We start from the raw sequence: 24,995 nt of genomic DNA, 5'->3' as shown, positions 1-24,995 counted from the left end.
CGTGTGAAGCGTCGTCAGTAGCCTGTGCCTGTAGTTGGACTAAACGGGCCTATCCTAAATTCAGTCTTACCCGTGGATTATCTGAAAAGACTGCTCACAATAAACGCATTTATTATTATCCACTGATACAATTACTTGCATATACTAAAACAGCATGACATATCCACCAATATACAGATAACTAAATACACGATTATTCACAGCTTGGATGACGTCATACAGAACACACTCAAATACTTGGGACTAAGACAAACAAAATTTAGGGTTTCCTCATTTAAGGACGAGATTGTTCCTACATTTGTGCCTTCATGAGATTTGTACATGCTTCACTTGACCCATCTCCATAAACGGGACTCCGACCCAAATGCAAGCTCCATGCTTACTGTCCACAACAATAGTGCTTAACAGGGTTTCATTTCAATAGCAAACAGCCATACTTCGAGTTTAGTTGTGTTCTGTCATTGTTCCATGAAAAAGAAGAAAAAACACAATTATCTGACCACGTTAAATGGGCGGATTTTCCAGCTCAGGTTATTTGATTTCATGGGGTAAGCGAGGCGAGAAAGGAGGGTGAATTGAGGCTGCCCCATCCATTTTGGAATAGAAAGTAACCCTGTGAAGCTCCGATCCGAATACTGCTCTGTTTTCTTCTGTCTTGCTCAGTTCTGCTGCTTCTGACGTTCCTCCATCACTATAGGCTCGACGAGCATGGCGTGGGAAGCAGTGTCTGCTGCTGCTGCTGGCTCGCGTCCGTTTTGACTTGGTGGTTGGGGGTCGAGGAGCTGGCAGAGCGGACCTTCGTGTTGGGCAACTTGTGGTCTTTCTTCCATTTCATGCGACGGTTCTGGAACCATATCTTTACCTGTCGCTCTGACAGGCACATAGTGTGTGCTATCTCCACCCGCCGACGCCGGGTCAGGTACCGGTTAAAGTGAAACTCCTTCTCAAGCTCCAGAGCTTGCTGGCGGGTGTAGGCGGTGCGAGACCTCTTGGGCACTCCTCCAGAATAGTTAGCGGTCACTAAACAAACAAACAAACAGCAGGCAGGTGTTATCAATATTCACGGTCATCAACGACCATGAACTCCAATGAGTCACTATAACAGTGTTGAAGAGGAGCAGGCTACAGTAGACGACGTGGTGTTGGTTGCACGATTAGGGCTACATGTTACTGACAGCGCGCCTCATTTTTAGACAGCCCTGATGTGTCTAATTCGGAGCTATTGTATGCGAGCCAACATGCCCAGAGCCAGGATAATTATTAACGAAAACACTGAATAAACGATGGGGAGCCTTTGAGTTCGAAACAGAAGCAGATGGCTCGGCAGAAACAAAACAGGCGATAAAATTTACGAGGGTTCCTAATTACCGAGTCAGCGTCTCCGGGGTCGTAAATCGCCCAAACGAGGAACGAAAATGCTACTGAGCATGTTCACCTCAAGCGCTCCGATGAACGTTTTCCAATGGGTTACCGGTGTTTAATCGAGCGTGACAAATACTTACCCGTATTAACGTGGACCTTCTTCATCCAGGGGTAGACCACTGGCTCCTTCCCCTTCGGTGGGGCAGGGAGAGCCTCTGTGGCGAGGCTGCAATCCTTGGTTGCCGTCGTTCCAGCGCAGCTCTCGGTGTTGAGGTGGGGCCCGTGATTTGGGGGAACGGACTGAGGTTGTACGTGATGTCGATCGTTGAAATCCACGAGACCATTGCTTGAGACGTTACCGTAATCATAGCTCGGGTCTTGGTAGTTTGACCGCGGATATGTTGCCTCCTCGTGATGGGGGAAACCCGAGTCTTTCGGTCGCTCGTAGTAGTCAGAAGAGACGGGGATGTAGCCGTTCTGCTGGTACTCCTCGCACGGCGGGAAAGAGGGCTCGATGTAATTCGAATTGATCAAGTAGGAACTCATGGTCATTAATTTGTGAAGTGCAACAATTCTAATTTTTATCGCGCTGTCGTTTTCCTGATCTCTCCAAAACCCACCTACTCCCCCTGTCAAATGTACAAAGTTGGTTAGTCACGTGAGGAAAGAGACCAATCAGAATCGCCTGTGGGTGCCGTGTAAACAAGCACCAATAGCAGGCCAGACATGGGCACAACGAAAATTCGACAAGCCGACCATGCATCTGTTTTTCTTTTTAATTCCAAAAAGATATCTGGAAAATTCGACCACATCATCATCTGGTTTTATTCAGAGGACATAACATCTTGTTTGAATAAAGTGGCGTAATTGAGAGAAACATGTATCATCTGTTTGAAATAGCTCAAATAAGAGAAGGTGGCTTCTGAATCCATATGCAGTGAATATACACTGGATTGTTTGATGCAAACTATTTCAGATTTCTGTGTCAAAACGTAGATCTTGTGCAACCAAAACATTGATTCATCAATTTAAGGGGTCTCACAGATCAAATTCCACCAGTCCACCACATCCAACCACAGATTTTCATACACACCAATATCTGATACACTATCTAAGCAAGCTATCAACAAAATGCATTGAAGGCCATGTTGCAGCCTTCTTGGTTAACCCAATAAGCATGTAAGTACATATTATCTCCAAGTGAGTTACATTCATACTTATTTACAGTAAAAGGTTTTCGTATTAGGTCAGTTCATACAGCTAACATGCACAAATTGTACAAAATAATCAGGTAGATCGTTCATCAGCAGAATGTTTTGTTGAGAGCAAGGTCATGAAAACGGAAACAGCAGTGCTCAGTGCAAGTGTGATTTTACTTACAGCAGCGCGTCCATCCTAAGCATATGTATCAGTCTTTTCTCTTTGGAGAAGAATATTTCTGTAATATCATTGTCATCATATTGTCAAGATTTTAAACCGTGACCCCCCGTCTTTGTGCGTTATGTAAGCCTTTGTGAAACTCTAAAATGTATTTTTTCAGATACGGAACCTTTTCACATTACATATGTCATCATAAAACAAAGCCGATGAAAACCAACAGTTTAACAGTTTACCTTTGCTTAATGATTATGACCGAAATGTTTTCGTGTGAGGATAAGAATAAAGGATACAACGTCATTTGTAACACATTACTTTACTTTCTTTTCCCTTTTCCTTTTGCTTTTAATGTTAATAATGACGATATAGGTTATGATGATGTGAGCTTTTATTACCAGCTCCTCTGTTTTGTCTTCGACAACATTACATGTGCTCATTTCAGTTTGCCTCTAAACTCTCAGCTCCAAACGTTCTTTGGAAAAGCAGATGAAAATATAGAGTATCTGAATTCATTTCACACACATTAGCCAATAATCATTAGTAGAACAGCGCAGATGTTGTTTTGAATTATTTCTGACGTGTGAATTTATGTAAAGTAAGTAGGTAGATCATCCGAACTGTTTACTTTGCTGTGCATTATTTCCTTCAAAGTGTGTACCGGAGTATACTAAAATCAGTCCAATTGCTTGCTACCACATGAAGTATTTTCAGGTTGAATGGACAAGCCTTTTTTCGTACGGCCTCTGTGATACGGGGCTGTAAACTGCAACATTTACACTTAAAATAGCAAATTTATTAGCCAAACAAGCAATATTGAAAAATCATACCTAATACCCCATCAGCCTACATAATAGCCTGCGCTGCATATTTAAAGCAAATATCATGAATTTAAAGAAAAGCAAGAAACAGCAATCTTATCACTAAACAATTGGGGTTCCATCTTTAGACTGTACAGACAGACAGCAATCCGACTATCCCATGCTCGAATAACAGGACAGCTCTTGCATAGAGAACCCTGTCAAGCATTTCTGACCTCACGTGCCACGGCGCCTGCCCAAATAGATGGAAATAATGCCTACCTCCTGCTCGCAACAGGTAGCTCCGACACTCTTCCATTTTTTTCCACAGTCTACAGTTGATTTGAATGAGCACAATCCACAAACACGGGGAATCTTCCTGAGCTCTTAGCGTTGCTCCCTTCTGAGCCCAGTAAAGCATGCGCGGCCCTACGGCGTGCGAAGTGTTAGACTCGCTTCTCCTCTCGAATTAATCGCCGCACAGAGATAACTTTGCTCTGACCTCTGAGTGACTCAGTTTCCATTTCGCCTCTGATTAATCTTGCTCATTGACAGTCTTTGTTAAACAACAAGGCGTGCCCTCTGAAACGACGACATTTTCATATTTGTTAGACGCAGTGACCTAGCTTTCACCCCGGCCTTGGACTTAGCTTCTCCCGTTGGGTGAGGACCCAGGGGAACTATCAGGGGGGCTCGTGGAGGTCACCACTCAACAGCATCCCAAAAAGAAGAAGAAAGCGTCAGCAAAAAAATTGGGCCGAAAGGGCGCAGGCCTACGATCGAGCCATTTGTATTCTGTAGGCTTCAGTCTGTGGACAGCTGTAACAGTGCCTGAATTTCCCAACACGGTTAAGGAGTGTAAAGTGACTATTATTATTATTATTATTATTAGTAGTAGTAGTAGTAGTAGTAGTAGTAGTAGTTGTATTAACAATGCCTTTGGACCGTCTTAATGAAAAAATGCGCTAGTAAATACAGTCTGCAGTTCTATGATGTTACATTTTCGCGAAAGTCTATGAAGGCGAGTTATGACCTTCTGTAAAAGCATTGTAGATGATTTGCTCGAAGCTGTGCTGAGTGTCATTTCGTAAAATAACTGTGAGAAATGTCCTCGCTATAGACACATGTTTTCCTCTTAACCTCCTCAACTCTGAGGAGTCTTTTGCGGGTCCAGATTTTCCCTCCTCTGTCCTCATGATTGGCTACATATATTGCAGGTTAGTTCGCGAATAATTCATAGTACTTACTAAACAAGGAGCCGTAATATTAATAACTGAAATATAAGCCTAGAGGTTAAGGGGTCAATATCACCTTCAAATAAATAATTGTCAATCTCATCGGTCTGCAGAAGGCACTGTAACCACTGGGTTTCAAAAAAATCCAAGAAGTTTCCTCAAAGCGTGCAAGAAAAATCACGAAAATACAGCGAAGTGATTTTCCACATTTTCTTTTCTTATAGCAGCTCTTAGAATAAGCACTGAGCCAACCTGTGGAAGGATATGACGACTTTTCATATGACTCGTTTTTCGTCTTTTTCAGAATTTAGTTAATTTAGCAAATGAAAATTAGTTCCGTCTGAAGGTTCTTCCCACCGAACAGCACAAATCAGATAAGGCAGATCAGTCCACGCAGTGTTTAGACAGGGAGTCAGTCAGAATCAGTTTAGTTACTGAAAAACTAACCAACAGGAATAAACGCTAGGTTATTTTATAGGAGACTGCAATTTTAGACAACTAATTTTGCTTTACCATATAGGAAATTCGTATGAAACTAAATACAAGAACATACATTCTCAGGTGTTTTTAAAAATTTATTTCAAGCCATCTCCATTCCCGAGAAATATATATCTAAACCTAAACCAGTCTAAACACAACATACACAGACTGAGTGCTAGGTTGACCAAACTACAAAATGACAAACATCTCTTAACTACTTGATTTTTTTCTTGTTTCGCTTATTATTTTAAATATTCAACTCTTTGAAGTCCATTTGTGCGTAGAGATAGCACAGTAGTGAAATCATAGGAGTCGCCTGGGAACGAAATTACAATTTGTTTTCCTTTAAATGTAAAAATAACGTTTTGCAAAGGAAAGAAATGAAAAGTCAATTTCATTAAATTGTCATATTTGGTTTAATTAGCAAGGTTTAAAAATAACATTAATGTGTCACATCCACAGCTATCTGAAAATGCATTTAAATCGCACAGCTTGGCAAAGCTCCAAGGGAAAAATGGTTCATAGTATAGAATATAAACTGACAAAACGAATGAAAATACAACCATCGATGCAAAAAGTAAAGTCACGTAGCCTCAATGTTATATAGGATCGTTAATCTGAACTGCTAATGAAACAACGATAAGAGAATGTAATTTTTTCTGCTAAATTTGGTGAGTTTTCGTGATATCTGGTTAGATATTAGATAAATTATTGGACTAGCCTTTAAAAGTAATATTAACTCGTCTACGGTCTTACCGGTGGCATCCCTTGCCTTTTTCATCCATTTGGCGAAAAGAAACTGAGGAATGTTCTACTCTGCCATAATATATGAGGGTGGAGAAGTATTTTGATAAGACGAAAACCTTTAAGATTAGCCAGAGACAAAGCCTGTCCGTTTCATTCGAACAGCGAGGGGAGTATCAATCGTAAAATGCAAATTTTGCCCGGGTCTTCTGCTCATCAAATCCAATGTATTCAAAGGAAATTCACCAATCAAGTCCTCTAATAAAACCCCCGACACTTAATCTTAGCTGTGCAGGCGGAGGAGGTAGTCTCTGGAGGTTGCTAACCCAGGGTCACTCAGCTCGCAGAGTTCACCGCGAGGTTAGCCCCGAACTCGCGGGATTCACAGCTATTCCATCTTTTGTGCCATTATAACGCTGGCACCGCGCTCCACCAGAACAGATGACGGCGACGTGTTCTGCGGTAAACTTTTGACCCCAGCCCCCCCCCTCCACACCAACTCCCACCTTTTACCATCGCTCCCTGCTCTCTTTCTCTCTCACAAATATACCCAGATAGACAACAAACAATCGTTCTGCAACTCTTTTACATCACATTTTCCTCATTTACGCCCGTTCCCATACTCCAAGGTCCCGCGCAAATTTATCTAAATAAACATGATAAGAGAGAAAACTGCCCCCACTTTAAAACCCATGTTGCTTCTTTCGTCCTGTTTGTAATACAGTGTTAGCTCTCCCATGCTGGTGAGCATCCTCGTTATTAATAGATACGGAATAATTCTCTCTCTTTATCTGTTTCACCCTCGTTGGGCGCAGGGGCGCGCAGTGCGAGTGACAGTGAACTTGGCCAAAAGCGAGCTCTGCTGGTGGTTCACTGCGTGTGCACATTCATCTTCCTGCCGCCAGTGACCTCGTGGTGAACCAAGAGCGAGGACATTTTTCTCCAATCTCTCTTCTGTCTCATTCTCTGCCTCATTCTCTCTCTCTCTCTCTCTCTCTCTCTCTCTCTCTCTCTCTCGCCCCCACTTCTCTAACCATTTTCTAATAACGGGGAACCTCAAGAGGATTCCGTGGCAAAGTAGACCTAATTGTTCCGTGCTCGACAATAGCATGTTGCAGTGCCTTTAATGAATGGCTATGACACATTTGGAAAACTTTGCTGGTGAAGATTATTGATGAGAGGGGCTGCCGAAAGATGTTGATAAACTTAACCTTTCCATGACTCTCTGAAAGGGCTGGTTAATTGTTTTCTGCTTCATTTAGGAGTCCATATCTCACCTGCACCGCAACTGACTGAAGTGAAAAAAATCTGAAGCTTAGACTGAAACATTAAACTCTTGGTTAAAATCGCCAGCAACCGTAATCAGATGCTCAAAAAATCAGAGCAATGAAACATCTTCCAAGCAAAAGGACCACAAGTACACAAGCAGTGTATTTTCAGGAGTCTGTTCACACCAGAAGTGCTGCTGCATCAAAATGGGAACCCAAAAAACATGACAGGTATTTGTAATTTGAAGGAGTTTGAAAGTCTTTTTTTGAAATCCAAACATTTATAATTTAATCCAAATATCACAAAAAAGCAAAATGTGAACAGTGAGGTCGAAAGCACAGATGAACATTTTCTCATCTTGAATTGTTTTTAAAGACACACTGAACATCTAGACTTCAATTCAGTGACAGATTTGCTTTATGTATAATATTATACCTCGGAATTCAAACTTTGCAGGCCAAGAGAACATCAGGGCGACGAAGCATCCAAAAACATGTGATATGCACTGCATCCATGTGCATGTATTTATTAGAGTAAAAAAAAAGTATTTCAGGTTTGTGTAGCCCACTACACATCAAATCACACTTTAGACGAAGCTCCAAATAAGGGCTCTGTGTACTGCACCTCTCATCGAAGGGCTACTTCACATTGAAGCAGGTGAAGAAAATAAGGAGCAATGAGAATTTACTCCATCAGTATGTGTTTGTACACACTGTCCTTGACCGCGCTGCCAAAACCCTTAAGAACTGCCTGGGGGAACTTGTGTTTATAAAACCGCCACAACAACATCCGTGCACTGAATACATAGGGGAAAGTTTTGCTAAGGCTCTACCTATTGAACAATTGTTCATGCGCATTTTAACTATTTTGCCTGGATTGAAAGACTAGAAAACACATTTACCCAAGACAGAAGCAATCACAGTAAGCCAGCAAGTTCTCTTTACCGCTCGTCTGCTCGGTATTCAGTCCTTCACTTTGCAAATCGATTTTAGCAATTCAGAGGAACTATATGAACCCAAGCCTCCTTCAGTCCTACACTTTTCAAAATGAGTGGAATCAAAAACGATGTGATAGACGAACCACTTCGGCTTCCACAAATAACTTTTTAACTGATGCTTCTTATAAGTTTGTAAATCAGATACGCAGAATTTTCAAAACTTAAAAAAAACTCAACAATATTTAAATGTACCAGTTTAAGATTTCTTTTCTTTGAATCGTACATCCCAGACAAGAGCAATTTCACTTTAGGCCTAACTGAACAGGAGCAATGAACAAAAACTAAAAGTTAAACTTACCACAAGGGAAAACCCAGTCTTCAGGTTTCCAGTTCATGGCGAGCCTGTACGTGACTGGCAGCGGCGACAACGTTCAAGGAACACAGGGAACACCTCTACCGTCTACAAAAAGAGCCAAAAGAAGCTCCGCGTCAGTGCGATTAGATGTTATATGCGATATACTGTCGACTCCCCAAAACCATAAAACCACTTTAATGGCCACCACGTGACTGTTTTATGGGCAGTGAGCCTATCTGTCCGTGCGCCCTGGATGATTTTTACGACCTAATTCATGGACCAAACCCCCTTATTCATTCCTCGCACCAGTGTCGTGATGGCAGAAACTGCGCAAGGCCTAATAAAGTTCGTAGCAAAAAAATGACCAGCTTTGCCGTGGGACGATCCACTGTTGATATCAAAGTGATCGCAGAGCTCTCCTACCTGTTAAGCGTTTACACAACTTTTTTTAATCATTCAATATATATATTTAGGCCACCCCAGCTCAAAGATGAATGGAGGTCGCCTATCTTTCATTACAATATTAATTAATAACTACCATTAAAATATACAATTTAACTGATTTATTTAAGATAATCTCTGAAAAACGGTATTTTCGCTTTGATAAATGTTTTATTTCACGTTGTTTGTAAATACAAATATTTAGTCAACAAATAATTATAAAGCAAAACAATTTGACACAATATGTCAATTAAACAGTCCAAATAGAATCAAATCTGACACAGCAATGAAATGAGTTAGAGTAAAAATTTTATTGACTCAGCCATAAACCATAATAATTACCAGCGACATTATCATATCTGTTGAATTTCCAGTTACCGTTTAATATTTACAAAAAAAAACAAAAAAAAAACCACTTCACGAGATGCCAAAAAGACAATAATTACATTTTGCAAGTATTTTCAAATACAAACTCATGTTGAAAGTCACGCCCAAGTAGTTGTTTATTACGATAAAACGTGCAAAAGTAAGAAAAATTGCACCTACATGAAAACAAATCTGGACTTGTTATCACAACACACAGTGGTGAAAATACATTACGGCCACAAACAGGTAGCCAACTACCTCAGCATAACTACAAAACCTGAAATTAGAGATGAACAAAATAAATACATCCATATTCAATACATATTTACACATCAGAGAAGGCCAAGACAACGCGGTAAGTTCTTCGATTCTTTTATAAAAGTCTTTCCAGAGTGCAACATAAGCCAACCTTTACTGTTTACGAAAAGCGTTTGGCGGACACTTCAAGCACTTACATTTTTTCGTCAGAACCGGACATAAGTTAGAGGTTAATTTACACTTTCATGTGGATGTGCTAATTCTACATACGAGTTTACAATGCAGCAGTCTACTCACACAAGCATTATTACTTGACAGTCCAAAGGAAATGGTTTGTTTTTCAGGCCAAGAGCAGAACGCAGGGGCGTTCACGGTGTGGAAAGTCTCTGGATAAGGGGGGAACAGATCACATCCCTTCAGACCCCCTTACTCGCCTTATTTACACTTTTAGCACAGGATAACATAGGATAACACACACACACACACACACATTAACATGTACACGCTCAGGGCCTGTAAACACCCCCCGCAGCCGCCATGCTCATGCTCTTCAGCTTGTTGTCCTTTTTCCATTTCATCCTCCGGTTCTGAAACCAGATTTTGATTTGTCGTTCTGAGAGGCAGAGCGCGTGCGCGATTTCTATCCGCCGGCGTCGGGTCAGGTAGCGGTTGAAGTGGAACTCCTTCTCCAGCTCGAGGGTCTGGTAGCGCGTGTAGGCTGTCCTCGCCCTCTTTCCCTCCGGCCCAGCCAAGTCTGTAAATATCCACAATTTAAAAGTCACAAACAATTTGAACCAAAGTGCAGTTTTTAAAATGAAACGGTGCTGAAAATTGGATCCACTTTCACGAAACACACACCTGGACGCGCATGCAAATCTCCACCGACACACCTGAGCTCTCTAAACAAACATTTCAAACTGATGCACTTAAAGGTCATGCGTGCAATCTGACTCTGATGGACTAAACGATAGCCCGCATTTATGTAGGGAAAAAGTTTTGGAATCACGTGCGAAAGAAACTGCTAATGTAAAAGTCGTTGCAAAAATAAATATGAGGAAAAAAAAAACTATTTGATCTAATGGAATTATAATAATGGAAGTGTATTTATTACTGTATTTACCGTGACTTAGATGAAGTTTTCGCATCCAAGGGTATATCTGTGGCTGGGATGTGTCGGACACACTCTGTGTAGTCGTCTGCGCACTTCCCGTCGGCTTCTCTTCCTCCATGCTGTTGCACGTTTTGGGGACGTCCTCACAGCCCAGCACCGCGCCAGTGCCGTTGGACGTGGAGCCGGTAGAATTCGGCATGGAGTTTTTCAGGGCGCGGTGCGCGGGCTCGCTAACGGGAGAACTGTCGACTGAAGAGCACGCGAGCGGGTCAGGGGGAGGTGACTGGGTAGCAGCGCTGCTCGCTGTGATCGGTTGACTGTACCGGGCATCGACAGGCGTCGCCGTTGGGCTCTGACTGTAGCTCTGAGCCCGTTCACCGGAGGAGACGAAGTGGCCAGTCGTGGAGCGGCCGGTGCTGAGATCCATTCCATTGTATCCGTAGCCATACCTGCTGGAATGCATGCCCGTAGAGTCCCGGTATTGGTCGCTCGAGCCGTGATCTCCATAGTTATGTAACGGATAGTCCGCGCCATTTGGGTAGCGACCGCAGAATGAGTTCACAAAATAAGAGCTCATTGGTTGACAATGATTACCTGATAATTGCTTAGCCGGTATTATTACTACCGTGGAGAGAACAATGCCGTGTGTGCTTGATTTGTGTCTCTTGATGGTTTTGCGCGTCTATTGCGCCCTTGCACAATTTATGATGAATTATGGAAATGACTGAGACACAGACTTCATGCTCTCTTACGTAGGCGCCCAAATATGGGGTACGGCTCGGAGTCACGTGTTTTTTGTTGACCAGTCGTAAATCCTGTGCGATGACCTCCAGCGGTAAACTCACGCGCAAGCAGGAAATCTGGGTGGAATTGGTGGAGGGCGGGAGCGCGCGCAAGTGTTCCAGAGCTCGGGCAGCGGTCGCCGTCGGTTTAGAATTGTAGTAGTGCGCCACCCTTTGGTCGAAGCGGAGAATTTCCCACAGCGCCCGTCCCAAGGCGAGGCTGCGACAGGGTCATGCGGAGGTTAACGACTTTGCAGTGGAAAAATTATTGCTGCTGAAACAATACACAATACCGTGACCTCTCCGTAAAAGCCGAGAACAGAGAGCATATTCGATGGATGCGACAGATTCAAACGTATTAAAAAACAAAGAACCGGCATCAACTATTAAAAAAGCAAATTGAAACAAATATAAAAAAGACATGAAAAAAAATTACATTCAGTCCAAAATTACGGTGTTAAGGTGTAGCGTTGTATAAAATAATGCAGTTTATTTGATTCACCACAAACTGTTTAACGATAAACGATGCGCGCTAGCAGTTGTTGGGTACCTCCGTCTGCTGATAAAGGCACTATTGTCAAAGTAAATGGTGATAAAACTGTTTTATGCTTTTATCTTTTTTTAGGAGAAGGAAAACAGACGACATGGACGCAACGTAATGAAATCAGAACACCTACCATCAAACCTCTGATACAGCCCTCTGATCGAGAACGACAGAAAATCGATTGAATAAACGTGTTATACTACAGATTGGGTTGGAGGTTTTGTGTTTCTTTTAAATCTGTGGAATGTACTACAGTACGTATATTCATCCTTCAAGAGTTCATCTTTTGTTGTAGAACAAAGACACGCCTTTTTAGAATTCAAGTCATTTGTACTACCTCAAAGAAAAAGTGTAAAAATGTTAAATAGATATTTCCATTATTATTTACATTACTTTTGTCTCCCTCTGTGAAATCACAGCCAAGAACTAGTTACAACACCAGGGCGCAGGATCCATTCCTGTTCTCCAGTGCAATGGCAATTTTGTGGCCAGCTTCACCTCATCGTGAGCAAAGCTGACTAAATAAGCAGCCAAACCCTGTGCAGATGTTTGGAAATGACACACACACCACAGTTGAATGCATTGTAACATTGACTGTCACATTGAAATACCACAAATTGACGTTCAAAATATTTATAGTCATTATTGGCATGTGAAAATGTCACCGGGTGTGAAATCAGAGCCGTTAAATTAAGGCCTTCGGCGCTGTTTTTAACGGGTTTAACGCTGCGGATGATAGTTTTACAGTCGTAGGCCTGATTTTCCTGCATATTTAATGAAACAATACAGTCTCAAGGAGGAAGCCGTAGGATTACAATATTAAATTCTTATATGATATACAATGGACACACGAAATTGCTTCATCTTTCGACCAGTAAGGCTGTTAAAAATAAGTTAATAGTAAAACTGACAGACCATAAATTAAAAAGAAATTAAAAAGTAATTTCAAATAGAAATTTAAATGGTGTAAGAGAGAGAGTTTTAACACATACTCGCTCACATAAAGAGCGCATACTGTATTTAACCAAGAAAAGCATTATACAAGATCAAAACCACACAATGGAAATGCTCAGAGAGCTTTACAATGTTTTAAAATGCTTTAAATTGATTGAAATAGAGGGCAAGGAACATGAAGCTCTGGTTAAAACATTTTTGATGGTGTTACTTTCACGTTTTTTCTTGCAATGTACATAAACAGAAGCAATTAAGGATAGCAGGATAGCATGACGACCACGACGACGACGACAATGATGATGACAGTGATACCAGCGAAAGACAAGACTTTTTTTGTACACAAGGGGCACGTCTGAAGTAAAAAACCCAAGGAATGATAGACTAGACAGACATTTTTGATTTACACAAACACATCGAAGCGATATAGAATGGCCTTTGTAAATCTCTCCAAATATATGATTAAAGAATACAAATATTTAGCGTTAAACTAATCATCACAGCCATTGTATAACTCGTTACAATAGATATAATATTGACTTTTCCCTCATGTAATAAAAGTCACCTCGTCGTTACACTGTTTACGAGGTAACTGCATTAAAACCCATTCAAATGTCAGAGAAGCCTGAGAAGTCTTAATGTATACCTAAAAACAGCAAAACAACATATGCAGCCCAGCGTAGTAGACTCAAGTGGACTCAAGAACAATCAAATAATTCCTATTCTTATAAAGGAAACATCACCGGGGTGGCGTTCACAAAGCTTCTCAAAATATGACAGCAGATCCAGGAACGGATTTGCTACAATCCCTACCCATCCATCACTGTGTGGTCAGAAAACATTGGCCCAGAAACAGCACGCATAAGCCTAGATGTTTTGTGAATGCCACCCCAATTCTTTTACCTAGCCTGCATGAAATGTAAGTCCTTAAGGTCAATCATCACTTTAATTTTGACATGAAACCTGGAAGTTATGCCACTTTGAGCAGTGCATTATGTCACAGCGCCACCAGATGGCGGTTTTAAGATCTACCTCTGCGACAGACCAAGACGGTACCATATGTTACGTTTAGGCAAAGGCCCAAACATCTCCTACGGGGTCAGCGCAGCACTGCTGTCAGCATTACGTTCACAGTAATCACAAAACCCCCTCAGCTCACTCGTGCTGAAGTAAATCTATCTTTAAGCCAACCGAGCTGGCATAGCATCACAATGCTGTATTCAGAATACTAATCAAACAAAAGCAATAAACATGCCACATGTTTTTTAAAGCTTACTAGATGGAAAAGAAGTTCCTCAATACAAGCAGCAATAATAATAATAATAATAATAATAATAATAATAATTCTGCATAGATAATATTTGTTGGTGAACTACACCATGATTCCTACCCGTTACGGTGGTCGTGGCTCCATGTCAGCAGCAGAAGCAAGTACAAGCTGGGACGTGGGGAACATCTGACAGCTGTCCAGCTCAAAGCTCACTTCGTCCATCGTGAGAGAAAAGATCCCAGCGGTGCCCAAACGTCCTTCACTCCGCAGCCCCCTCACCAAAAAGTCTAAACGCGAAAGAAAACTGCAAAAAACAAACACAACAACAATGAACGCTGCTGGCGAAACAACAGCGAGGCTAGGCGAGCTGCGGGAGAAGAATGCAACCCTATTCTGGGGAAAGGAAGCATGCACATAAAAAGTTCATGTTCATGGGACCTCAAGCTCATGTGATCACCGCTGGCCAATGGGAGCTCGCGCAGCCTCGTAAAGTTGCACAGCAGAGTAGTAAATTTTGATAAACAACAACAGATTTATAGTCTCGTCCTGGCTTAGAAGGAGAAGGAGGGGCTGGAAAAGCAAAGATGTTTTCAAGGCGCCATTTTACATAGAGGAGGAGCTCTCCGTGCTGTTGTAAGCCTGAGCGCAGTCTAATCAACCACGATTATGCAAAACTCCGCGGTTCTGATTAGCGCGACGTCACGTGTGAGGGATTACAATCATTGGTTTATCTGCACTGAATGAAATCGTGCATTGAATTTACATGGTTAAAATGTGTCAGTCAGTTACACATGAACACTATTTTACATCAATTCTTAGCTAAATAAGTAAAATGAAATACAGCAATTTCGCTGATGCAACATATTCTGCTCACGTGCGACCGACTGACCAATTGGAATTATGAAACTTCAGCCATAATGTACAGCACACACCCCATCGAAGATCCAATTCAATGCTTTAAACATACTTTATTACAATTAGAGAATTTCAGCATCAGCGGTAAATAGACAGTGTACAGCCTATTAGTGTGTGTGTGTGTGTGTGTGTGTGTGTGTGTGTGTGTGTGTGTGTGTGTGTGTTTGGGTTGGAGGGACGCACTGATTCGTTTTGTGATTAAATATTCTTTAACCTAAATGCTTAATTACGAATGGGGAATTGTTGATTACGATCCTGTCTGCAATGTGAAATGAAAATCCTTCACAGATGTCGGTCAACATTGCATCACGTAGGCCTGCAGCCCTCAGGTCTTGGCTCTCTTATGAAAGCTTACCATAAATAAGTTTAATATTTTAACACATTAGAAAGAGGCCCTGGAGACATCCAATGTTTTGCACGCCCGTGTGTAGCACTGGCTGTGGGAAACACGCAGTATTCTATATGCTGCTGGATGGTGTAGGGCTGTAGTTGTCTAGACATACCATCAGGTTAAAAAAGTGCCACTGGGAGATAATGCCATCGGTGCTGCAGATTTTCTATATACATTCTTTAAAGAATCATGTTTAGCTTCCTTTTAATTTGTGACTATTCAAAGAACCAATTTTCTAAGTAGGAGTGAGTGCGAAGAAGCTTTTTACAGTTTAGAACGTCCAAATAGCATAAAAGTAACACATGTTGGGCTTTTAAATTCTACCAAGTTTCTAATGTTTCTTAGAATTGTATGTCCAAGGCATGAACTTTTAATTAATAAAGAAAGCAAGAATAAAGCAGTTAGCTATTCTGATTGTTAGTCATCTAAGCTTGATGACATGTTCTTATTGATTTCTTATTTGGTATCAGAATCTGTAACAGGTTGTAGAACTACCAGGCCTGTTACTGTTATTGATTTATTGATTACTGTCTGATTGATCAACATCAAATGGTAAATACAACAGCAGTATACACGCAATAAGAGCACTCTGAGACAAGAATGAATTAGCTTGCAGGCAATCAAGCAAATAAAAAACGCTCCTTGATAGTCGAATCTGCTGCACCGCCGGCATTGATGCATTGCTCTGCAATACAGAACTCACGATCATCAGCAAAAAGCTGGATTCCTACCTGGTGTCTCATCCAAGGACAGACTCCACAGCATCGTTTCAGTTGTGCGTAGATGGCCGGTGCTGTAGCTTCACGTCTTTTTCGAAGAAAGTCTCTGAGATATCCCAGTCTTAGCCCAAAGACCATTCATTTAAGCAAGGCTAGAAGAATGATGTTTAACAAATATGATAAAAATCCAGTATCACTGTACTGAGACAGAAGCTTAGCGCTCTGTTCCCCTGCTTGTGACTGAGAAGGGAGCTGCACATTACTGGGAAAAACATCCACAATATTAGACGAATTCATTTTATCCCCTTCCAATTGATTTGTTGGGCCAGAATCCTCAGTGTCGTTTTTACGAGGTAGGGTGATATATGATGCCATTACAACCAAGAGTTCACGCCAACCTAAAGCTCACAGGCATTGGGCTTTGGAGATCACGTGATCACGCCGTGTGCTCTTGTTGGCCAATCAGAGGCCATGCGTGTTTCTTCGATTTTCAGTGGCCAACTCCATCTCCATTGTTTCTTCATCTGGATTTTTGCAGATACAAGTAATTAGTGTTTACAGTGCAGACATGAACTGTAATGGCTTTAAAAGCTATGCTTAGTAGATAGTACATATTTCTCTACAGTCTGTGCCGTTTGAGGAATTAAGGAATTGCTTTCGACAAAGTAAGCAATGAAACGATGAAAATATACTGAGTATAAACTCGTTTTAATTGGGTGGTTTCTTTTTCTTTTTTTTTTTTTTTACTTCGTAGCATGTCACAGCTACTGAAATGTAAAAGACATTCAAACTGTAAAGATATTGTTATTGTTGAGGAGGACGACCCTGTGAGAAAAAAGTTCATGGTAGAATTATATTTCAGTTTAACGTTTCTAATTACTATACGATATAAACACAGATTTTTCAGATGTTTATGCAATAATAATTAAATATTATTTTTATAGCGTGATTAGTTCAAAGTTAAACTGAACGTTTAACTGAAAGTAACCAGGTAATGAAACTTGTTCTTTATCTTGCTCGGGGAAGTTCATTCATTCATTCTTCTGGTTAAGGTGAGCTGTGGGTTGTATTATTTATATAGTTATTTAGCTTGTTTTTTTTTTTTTACTACATGCCAAAATTAGTAGTAGTAGTAAATACTAACATTTTAGACAATTAAAATTAAAGTAAAATACAGGTAATGTTGCAAAGAATTGTTGAGTATTTTTTATTATTTTCTTCACAGTGATTATTTTTTTATTTATTTGTTAATTTATTCATTTATTTACATACTTGCTTTCTTTTTGTCTTCATTCTCCTGTTTTTTTTTTTAATATAATTTGCTTAATCCTATTAAAGAATTACGAAATGTGACCCAGAATCTTTAAGCAGACCCCAGAACGACCTTCATTTTATGGTCAACAAAACAACAATAAAGCTATAAAATAAAAAGCTATGTCATCCCAACCAGTTTTTAAGCAAAGCTCACGTCTTTTTTGGAAACGCTATCCCTGCAGCGCAGTTTATTTTGAGGGCTTGACCCAGTAATGAACGCAACTTAAATTACACAGCAGCAGTAACCGTGTTAAAGCCGCGGAACATTACTTGAAAGGCTGCACTCGGGCACATTTGTAATGCGCAATGCAATACCGAGCACAGCAGCACTACACCATGTTTTACACAGGCCTGCAGAGCATTGTAATCCAATATCATAACAGATGCGTAACTCACATATCCAACGTGTAATTATTTCATCTCTATGGTAAATCAGCATGAAGCAAGATAACTGAATTACGATGTATACGTATTTCAGAAATATTATCAGTCCTTAGCAGTAGATATGGTTGCAAATGATGCAGTAAAGGTCACGGCTGTAAATTATTGTACCACACAACAGCAAGATTTACTAATTTTAATCACGATATTACAGTTGACCCATCTCAAACAAGCCTAAATGAAGCCTGAAGTCTTAAGCACAGTTAAGTCGCTTTGACAAGCCGAGAATGAAAATGACTAAATAAACTACTATTAGTACACTTGTATTAATGTAACTCTAACTGAGTCAGTCTGAATCTGTTTTATACAGGCGGCACATTCAGCTCGAGCGAGCGCACTAAGAGTTAATTGTCACTGAAGTTATTTTTGTGTATATAAACATAAACCTAAAATTGCCAGGTGGCTTGCATGTTATCGTTTCATACATTCTTAAAACGGTTGGTTCTTCGAGGGTTCTGTTGTAAAGACAATGGTTCTATATCGAACTATGAATACTCAAAGAACCATATGCATGCTTTACGGATTTTTGCATCGTGAAATGGTTCTTCAGATTTGGAAAATGTGATGTATATGGTTCTACATAAAAGCTTTTTGAAAAAGATACCCAAAAAAGCACCAACAAGAGTTCTTTTGTTTTACAACGTCACCTTTTTCGTGTTATAAAGAACCATTTTCAAAAAGGTTCTATATAGAACCGTTGTCTTTACTAAAGAACCCTTGAAGCATCATCATCTTTTTTGAAGAGTGCAGTCCTGGTGGGATGTATAAAACCATACGTCATAAACTTGAATGCCTTGCCTCAAAGGTGACCAGTGCAAACCAGTGAAGCCTTGACCCTATGGTGGAACTTTGCTGACATCCAGTGGTCAGATTTTGTAACAGCAACATAAAAAAACAACGCTCTTTGCTTGCGTCCGCCAGGACTGGAGTGAAAACTGTGTTGAGTGGTTGCGCATGCACGCAGGTACGTGGCATACGATGTGTATTACTGCACTGATGATATTAGTTTACGTTCCACTATGACGTTACAACAAATACGTTCTCCGGAAACGTCTCCATGGTAGCCTACGCATCGCCCTCCTTATCAGCACGCAGCTCAGCAACATTCAGACAAAAGGTGCTTGAGAGCGCCGTGGGGCCAGCCTCAGCCAGAGACGCCAATAAAACTAGATTATTTCCGCTGGCTTTTTGTGCACGCGGTGCAGTCTCACAGAGAGCAGAAAAGGGGGAGAGGGGGAAAAAGCACTAGTCCAAATGGGTCCCGGGGCTTCTGAAAACGGCCTAATTGTGTCTGGACAGCCATAAAGCCATTAAACGCGGAATGCCAGACAGAGTTGCAGGCCCTGCACTTAATGGCTGCGTCTCCGCGGTGAGGCCTTTGAAGTCGCCGTCCATCTGCGACTCATGTGCGTCACAACCTCATGTCCAGCACGGTATGCGGTACACACTCGACTCAGTTTGTGTTATTATATAACATTCGTTAATTCTCCATGCGCATAACTGGACACTGAAGCGCGTGTCGCCATTTTGCGCAAAGCTGGACCCCGCTGGATCATGGCCGCCAAAAAGACAAATTCTGCTTCTCCATGCCCTGGATTGTGCTAGAGCGGCACTCGGATGCACAGACGGAGCGATGTTCTCTGGCTTTCAGCTGTTGGCTCTAATAACATCTCTCTTGTGTTGCGTTCTCTCGCCTCGCAGCGCTTTGCACCCCATAAACGGTTATAGCGGTAATTGTCTTTTATGGCAGTATACAGCTAGCAATCTCTTCTGCCAGAACGGTTGTACTGCGGGATGGGCCTGCTGCTCACCCCGAGTCCCAACACGCCCAAAATGGCCTCCCACACTGTGTTGAAGGTAGCCTATATAAGAGATGTATCTAGAGAATGTGTGGAAGGGGGTGGGGAGTTATGCTGCTTCTAGCACTCTGTAAACAAAGATTAAGTAAGAACAGAAAGTTTGTTTCTCCAACTTCAAACCCATTTTCAATTAGGATGAAAAAAGGATAATAACTGCAATACATGGCCTACAGAAATAACGGTGTAACTACAAAATAACACTGACACAATCGACATTTTCCAACCCAAGCAATAGATAAAATAATAATAATAATAATAATAATAATAATAATAATAATAATAATAATAATAATAATAATAAACGTGGCTTCAGGGTGTGTTCACAGATATGGTTTTATTCTTCAATAAATAAAGTACAAATTACATTTGAGAGATTTAAAGTAAACAAAAGCACATGGTCAGGGCGGTCCACAGCCCATGAGGTATTTATTTTTCTGACTACAGTGTTTTTTAATATCTATTTCATTTAGCTATCTTTAATATCTATCTCACTCACTCCCTGAAGATCGCAATGATTTTATCGGAGCTCAGATGTTAGCATATATAGGGAATCTCTATTAAAAAAATTAAAACAGAAAAGTCAAATATAGGTAGTGAAGAGCTTAGGCAGTCACAAAAACTAAAGTAATTATGAACAAAATTCTACAACATTTTTAGAGCACACATGACCTTATAACCCTTCAGTGTGAAAACTACATAACACTGCATGAACCAGGTTTACAATGGTCTGCTCGAAATGTCTAAGGACTGCAGAAATAATAATAAAATACAACTATACTCTAGATCTACATCAATATACTAAGATACAATCTAAGGGGAATTAATATATACATCAAAATCGTGTCTATTAGTTGAACAAAAAACGAAAGGCTTGATAAGGGCCAGAAAAAGAGGCCTCGTCAGAGCATTTTTTTTTCCCTTTCCGTTCAAATAAACTGGATTTGTGCAATATTCAGTAAGATTCAGTCACGTAAAGACACACAAATAATCCAATATGCAACACGACTCCTAGCATGCTTTAAAGACAAACAAACAAAACAATGAATAAAAATCATGGAATGAAAGAGGAAGGACCTAATGTGAAAAAAAAACATTCAGTTCAACACTGGTTTGCTCTCAAAGTGCTCTCTTTCACTCGTCTTTCGTGCCGTCTTTGTTCAGTTTTTTCATCTTCATCCTGCGGTTTTGGAACCAGATTTTGACCTGTCTCTCAGTGAGATTGAGGAGGCGCGCCACCTCGTACCTGCGGTCGCGCGTGAGGTATGTATTAAAGAGAAACTCCTTCTCCAGCTCCAGGATCTGGTGCTTAGTGTACGGGCAGCGTTTTTTGCGCGTGGAGCTCGCGTGAAGCCAGTTGGACACGGGGTTGTCTAGGGAAAGGTAGAGGGAGCAAGAAGAAGAAGGGGGAGGGGGGTCGAAAATATGAGCGAACATCTACCTGACTGAGACCCAAGACCCCATATTAAGCAGCATATTCATAATCAGATTACAATCATAACTATTCAGACATCTCACAGAAACTCTCTACACTCTAAAAAAACAACGTTGCTATTATAGGTTCTTAGGAGCGATGTCTTACTAGAACCATGCAGACTGCCTAAAGAGCTTTTCTATGTATATATACACACACACACACACATATATATATATATATATATATATATATATATATGTACATGTATGCATGTAAGACAAGAATTGGTTTTAGAATTTTGGCCAACTGTAAAAGGGTTTCGAAACAATCCAACTGAGTTTGATAGCTCTCATAAAACATGTATACATACGCCATCAAAAGCCAACATATATATATATATATATATATATATATATATATATATATATATATATTCTTGAATCCCCCAGTTCAAGAACCTCCAAACAATGTAAAGACCACTCAGGAACCGTTATTTTTAAGAGTGTAGTCAAATAGGTGAGGGTCCATCCAAGCTTATGACATGCGAAGTTTCAAGACAACTACAGTACCTACAGTGACAGCCAAGATATGCAAAAAATAGCTACCAATCTACAACCACTTGACACGCATGTAAAAACTATTGATCTTACTTGGATCGACGCTTGGTTTCTCTGGTTCCTCGCCTCTTGCTTTTGTAGTGCGAGCGGTCAGCGCATCCGTGTCTGTGGCGCATCCACCGTTGGTGAAGTCCTCCTGTAGGAGAGCAGCTTGGGAGCTGGAAAGCGCACCGTTAGCGTGGCCGAGCAGCTCGTGTTTTGCAGGGAAGTGGTGATGGACGGCCGGCAGCTCAGTCAGAGGCAGGGGAGCGCAGCCTGAGTCCAGGAGCCACGGCTGTGCGTAGTCTCCCGCTAACTGGGGCTGGGATTGCGCGTGCGAGTGATACACGGAGGGTATGTGGCCCCATCCTGAGCCGCCATACACGGGCTGCTTCGAGGGAAACACGCATGGCCCGAGCTCGCTGCGCTCGGTTGGTAGAGCAGACTGCCTGGCGTGCTGGAGAAGCCCCGGGCCTGCAGGAAAGTGGGCTTCCTCGCTCTCCGGTAGTAGCAGAGAGTCAACGTAGTATCCTGTCAGAGCTCCGGATGTCGACATGGTGGGGGCTCGCTCGCATTCATATACACACATTAAAAAAAACACACACACATATACACACACACACACACCAACACACATACACCAACAGCCTCGCAAAATAATAAAGTGTGGGAATCAAAAGGCTGCGTCCCCCCTCGCAAAGCTCCAGTCGCTTAATAAGTTGAAGGCATTCTGCCATTTGATTGGGTGCCGTAAGCACGTGATCACAGGGACTGAACAATAAAGGATAAATCATTCGTCCTCGCTGTAAAAAAAGCTTGTTTTGCCCAACGCCATGAGCCCTATAACAACACCAACTATCTACTGAAAAAAAAAAAAAATAACCAATGAATGTTGCGAAGTGCTCGGGTCTACAGGAACACCGAAGGAATAGTTGTAAAGCCAGTAAACGGGATTGATTTCAGAATTCAAGCCATCTGTAAAAGTGTTTGTAACAATCCAAATGGGTCTGAGGGTGTGTAATATTTTATGCGCGAGATCACATAAAACATCTTTATTCGAAACAAGACAACTGAGTTTGAAGTCTAGTCATGCCTTAAACATGATCTCAGTCTCTGCGAGATTCGACTTATGTTATACTTTATACACCATTTACATAAACAATCCGTAATTTAAATGCAATATTGCTTGAATTATCAGTTTATTTCTTACACTTGTAACTAGAATTCATGGCTGAGCAGCGCTGAGTAGTTAAATTATCCATTTTTCAGTCACTTCCAACAACAGCGTAGCTCGTAATAATTATGCTGCAATCCTCATCATAACAAGACAGATAACAAGACAAGTTTATTTCACGTCAGTAACTGCCTCTACATAGTTTTTCACAGTCACTGAAAAAAAAAAAATTGAATTAAGTGCAGTAATATTCCCATTTTTGATATTCGCGAAAAGTATTCAATTTCCTCCATACTTCATTGTGTTGCAAGTTCTTTATATTTTATTGAAACCTCAAATAGTGCGTTTGAAAGGATTTTAAATCATTTCCAAGTAATATAGCAATTAATATACAGGCCTAAATGATATCACGATGCACAAAACATCATTTAACCATTCATTACGCAAATGTATAAAGGGTTGTGTGCCTAAAAATATTGATGCAAGATTTACTCAATTTTAATAATAATGCCGACATTAATATTGTTAATTTATATTGTAGTGATATAGAGAATTCCTCTTACACCAGCAATAATAATAATAATAATAATAATAATAATAATAATAATAAATTGTAGAATTTGTTGTATTTGTTTGTTGTATTTCATATCACTGCTCATTACAATATTAGGCAATATAGCAATGATCACAGCGCTCTTAGTTGCTTACTCCAACGCTAATTGTTATCATGAATTAATTTTATTAATTTTATTTAATTAAATGGTGTTTATTCACAAATTTTCACTTAAAAGAGTAACCAGAAATCTGATAATAAAACAACAACAACAACAACAACAACAACAATAATAATAATAACAGAACTATTTTAGCCATTTTGACTGTCCTTGTTAATCGACCCCATATTAAAATCCAGGCATTTGTGGTGGGTTAAGATACAAGCGTAATGCTGCTTAGACTGAAACTGAATCATGTATATAATGAAACGTAGCATGTATATGAACAAATGGGTTTAGACTCAATGATAATGATTTAACCGACAAATATCCTGAATGTAATCAGCTATCGAAAAGATTTTCAGGACATGTACCAGTTGAACAGCTGTGGTGTTATAATGCTTTCTTTCTTTCTTTCTCATTTTAAATAAACGGCTTTGCAATGGTTCAACTGTCCACTTTCTGTTGGAACACACTGAAAAACTAATACACTGAATTTACTTGGTTTAAATATGTACATCACACATCAACATAGCCATTTCCAAAAGTAAGTAAAGCGAAAGATACAATTGTGTAATATGCAATAAATTGTATCAACGTGGAAATAACGTATATGTTTGAATCAGTTCATCGCATTGCATCATTTATTCCCAGTGTATTTTATATCCTTTAAACTGCAGCATTTTAACCAAAACAGGCGCAGAACTTCAAACACGAATTCAGCGCTGCTGAACCAGGACAGTTGGTGGGAAAAAAGCAGACGGGGTAAATCTGTCTCTCTTTTACAGCAGGAAATGAAGCCACCTTTCAGAAATAAAAGGGGGAAAGGGACGGAAGCTCCATGGCACTTGGAGGCAGTAAACGGCGCAGGGGTGTTTGTTAACGTGGCCCAGTTTTACCGCAGGCGCTATTCAGCTCTTTTTAGGCTGCAGATAAGATCCTGTCGGCCGAGTCTGAATACCACCATAAAGCCCATCCACCCTTTTGTGTCCAGCCGCCTCTTATGGTCGCAGAGCGGAAGCGCGGAGTGCTCTTCAGCTCACCGGAGCTCCACTGAGGTCGCTGTTGCCCACGAGACGTCCAGGCCTTCCCCAGACTTCAATGGACATAACCGAGGCCTTGTCTGCTTCCTATGCGCTGTACACTCAGCTCCAAATAAATAAAAAGGCCTCCTGTATTT

General features: G+C 40.8%; 4 protein-coding genes across 10 annotated transcripts in view; all 4 read right to left on the bottom strand.

Moving 5' to 3' along the window:
* The window catches only part of hoxa3a (homeobox A3a), a 42,295-nt gene that overhangs the window by 16,401 nt on the left and 899 nt on the right, over window positions 1-24,995 (bottom strand). Inside the window, exons 1-2 of one of the 7 annotated variants that reach the window (XM_036566955.1) lie at window positions 16,317-16,748; window positions 14,400-14,583 (exon numbers count right to left, since the gene is read on the bottom strand). The gene's annotated coding sequence lies outside the window, so the exon portion shown is untranslated. The other 6 variants (XM_036566957.1, XR_005007061.1, XM_036566958.1 and 3 more) reach the window with 6 other exon arrangements.
* hoxa4a (homeobox A4a) lies at window positions 666-1,977 on the bottom strand. The gene is made up of 2 exons (XM_036566972.1): window positions 1,503-1,977; window positions 666-1,020 (listed from the first exon to the last, which is right to left on the bottom strand). Exons 1-2 carry the CDS (start codon window positions 1,912-1,914, stop codon window positions 692-694), a joined length of 741 nt encoding a protein of 246 aa, XP_036422865.1. The 5' UTR covers window positions 1,915-1,977; the 3' UTR covers window positions 666-691.
* On the bottom strand, window positions 10,098-11,387 carry hoxa5a (homeobox A5a). Its single transcript, XM_036566970.1, has 2 exons — window positions 10,742-11,387; window positions 10,098-10,375 (listed from the first exon to the last, which is right to left on the bottom strand). The coding sequence occupies exons 1-2, from the start codon at window positions 11,307-11,309 to the stop codon at window positions 10,128-10,130; spliced, it is 816 nt and encodes a 271-aa protein (XP_036422863.1). The 5' UTR covers window positions 11,310-11,387; the 3' UTR covers window positions 10,098-10,127.
* On the bottom strand, window positions 21,050-23,605 carry hoxa9a (homeobox A9a). Its single transcript, XM_036566969.1, has 2 exons — window positions 21,983-23,605; window positions 21,050-21,288 (listed from the first exon to the last, which is right to left on the bottom strand). Exons 1-2 carry the CDS (start codon window positions 22,563-22,565, stop codon window positions 21,050-21,052), a joined length of 822 nt encoding a protein of 273 aa, XP_036422862.1. The 5' UTR covers window positions 22,566-23,605.

The sequence above is a fragment of the Colossoma macropomum genome, unplaced genomic scaffold (genome assembly GCF_904425465.1).
Source record: "Colossoma macropomum unplaced genomic scaffold, Colossoma_macropomum, whole genome shotgun sequence".
In the NCBI taxonomy this organism is placed as follows: Eukaryota; Metazoa; Chordata; class Actinopteri; order Characiformes; family Serrasalmidae; genus Colossoma; species Colossoma macropomum.
This window is presented reverse-complemented; position numbering and strand designations above follow the sequence as displayed.

Excerpts from the sequence above, each read along its gene's own strand:
- hoxa4a (XM_036566972.1), bottom strand. The coding sequence starts at position 1,914 with ATGACCATGAGTTCCTACTTGATCAATTCGAATTACATCGAGCCCTCT. Across the intron at positions 1,021-1,502 it reads GAAGGTCCACGTTAATACGG|TGACCGCTAACTATTCTGGA; the intron begins GTAAGTATTTGT and ends TTGTTTGTTTAG.
- hoxa5a (XM_036566970.1), bottom strand. The coding sequence starts at position 11,309 with ATGAGCTCTTATTTTGTGAACTCATTCTGCGGTCGCTACCCAAATGGC. Across the intron at positions 10,376-10,741 it reads AAAACTTCATCTAAGTCACG|ACTTGGCTGGGCCGGAGGGA; the intron begins GTAAATACAGTA and ends GGATATTTACAG.
- hoxa9a (XM_036566969.1), bottom strand. The coding sequence starts at position 22,565 with ATGTGTGTTGGTGTGTGTGTGTGTGTATATGTGTGTGTGTTTTTTTTA. Across the intron at positions 21,289-21,982 it reads GAAACCAAGCGTCGATCCAA|ACAACCCCGTGTCCAACTGG; the intron begins GTAAGATCAATA and ends ACCTTTCCCTAG.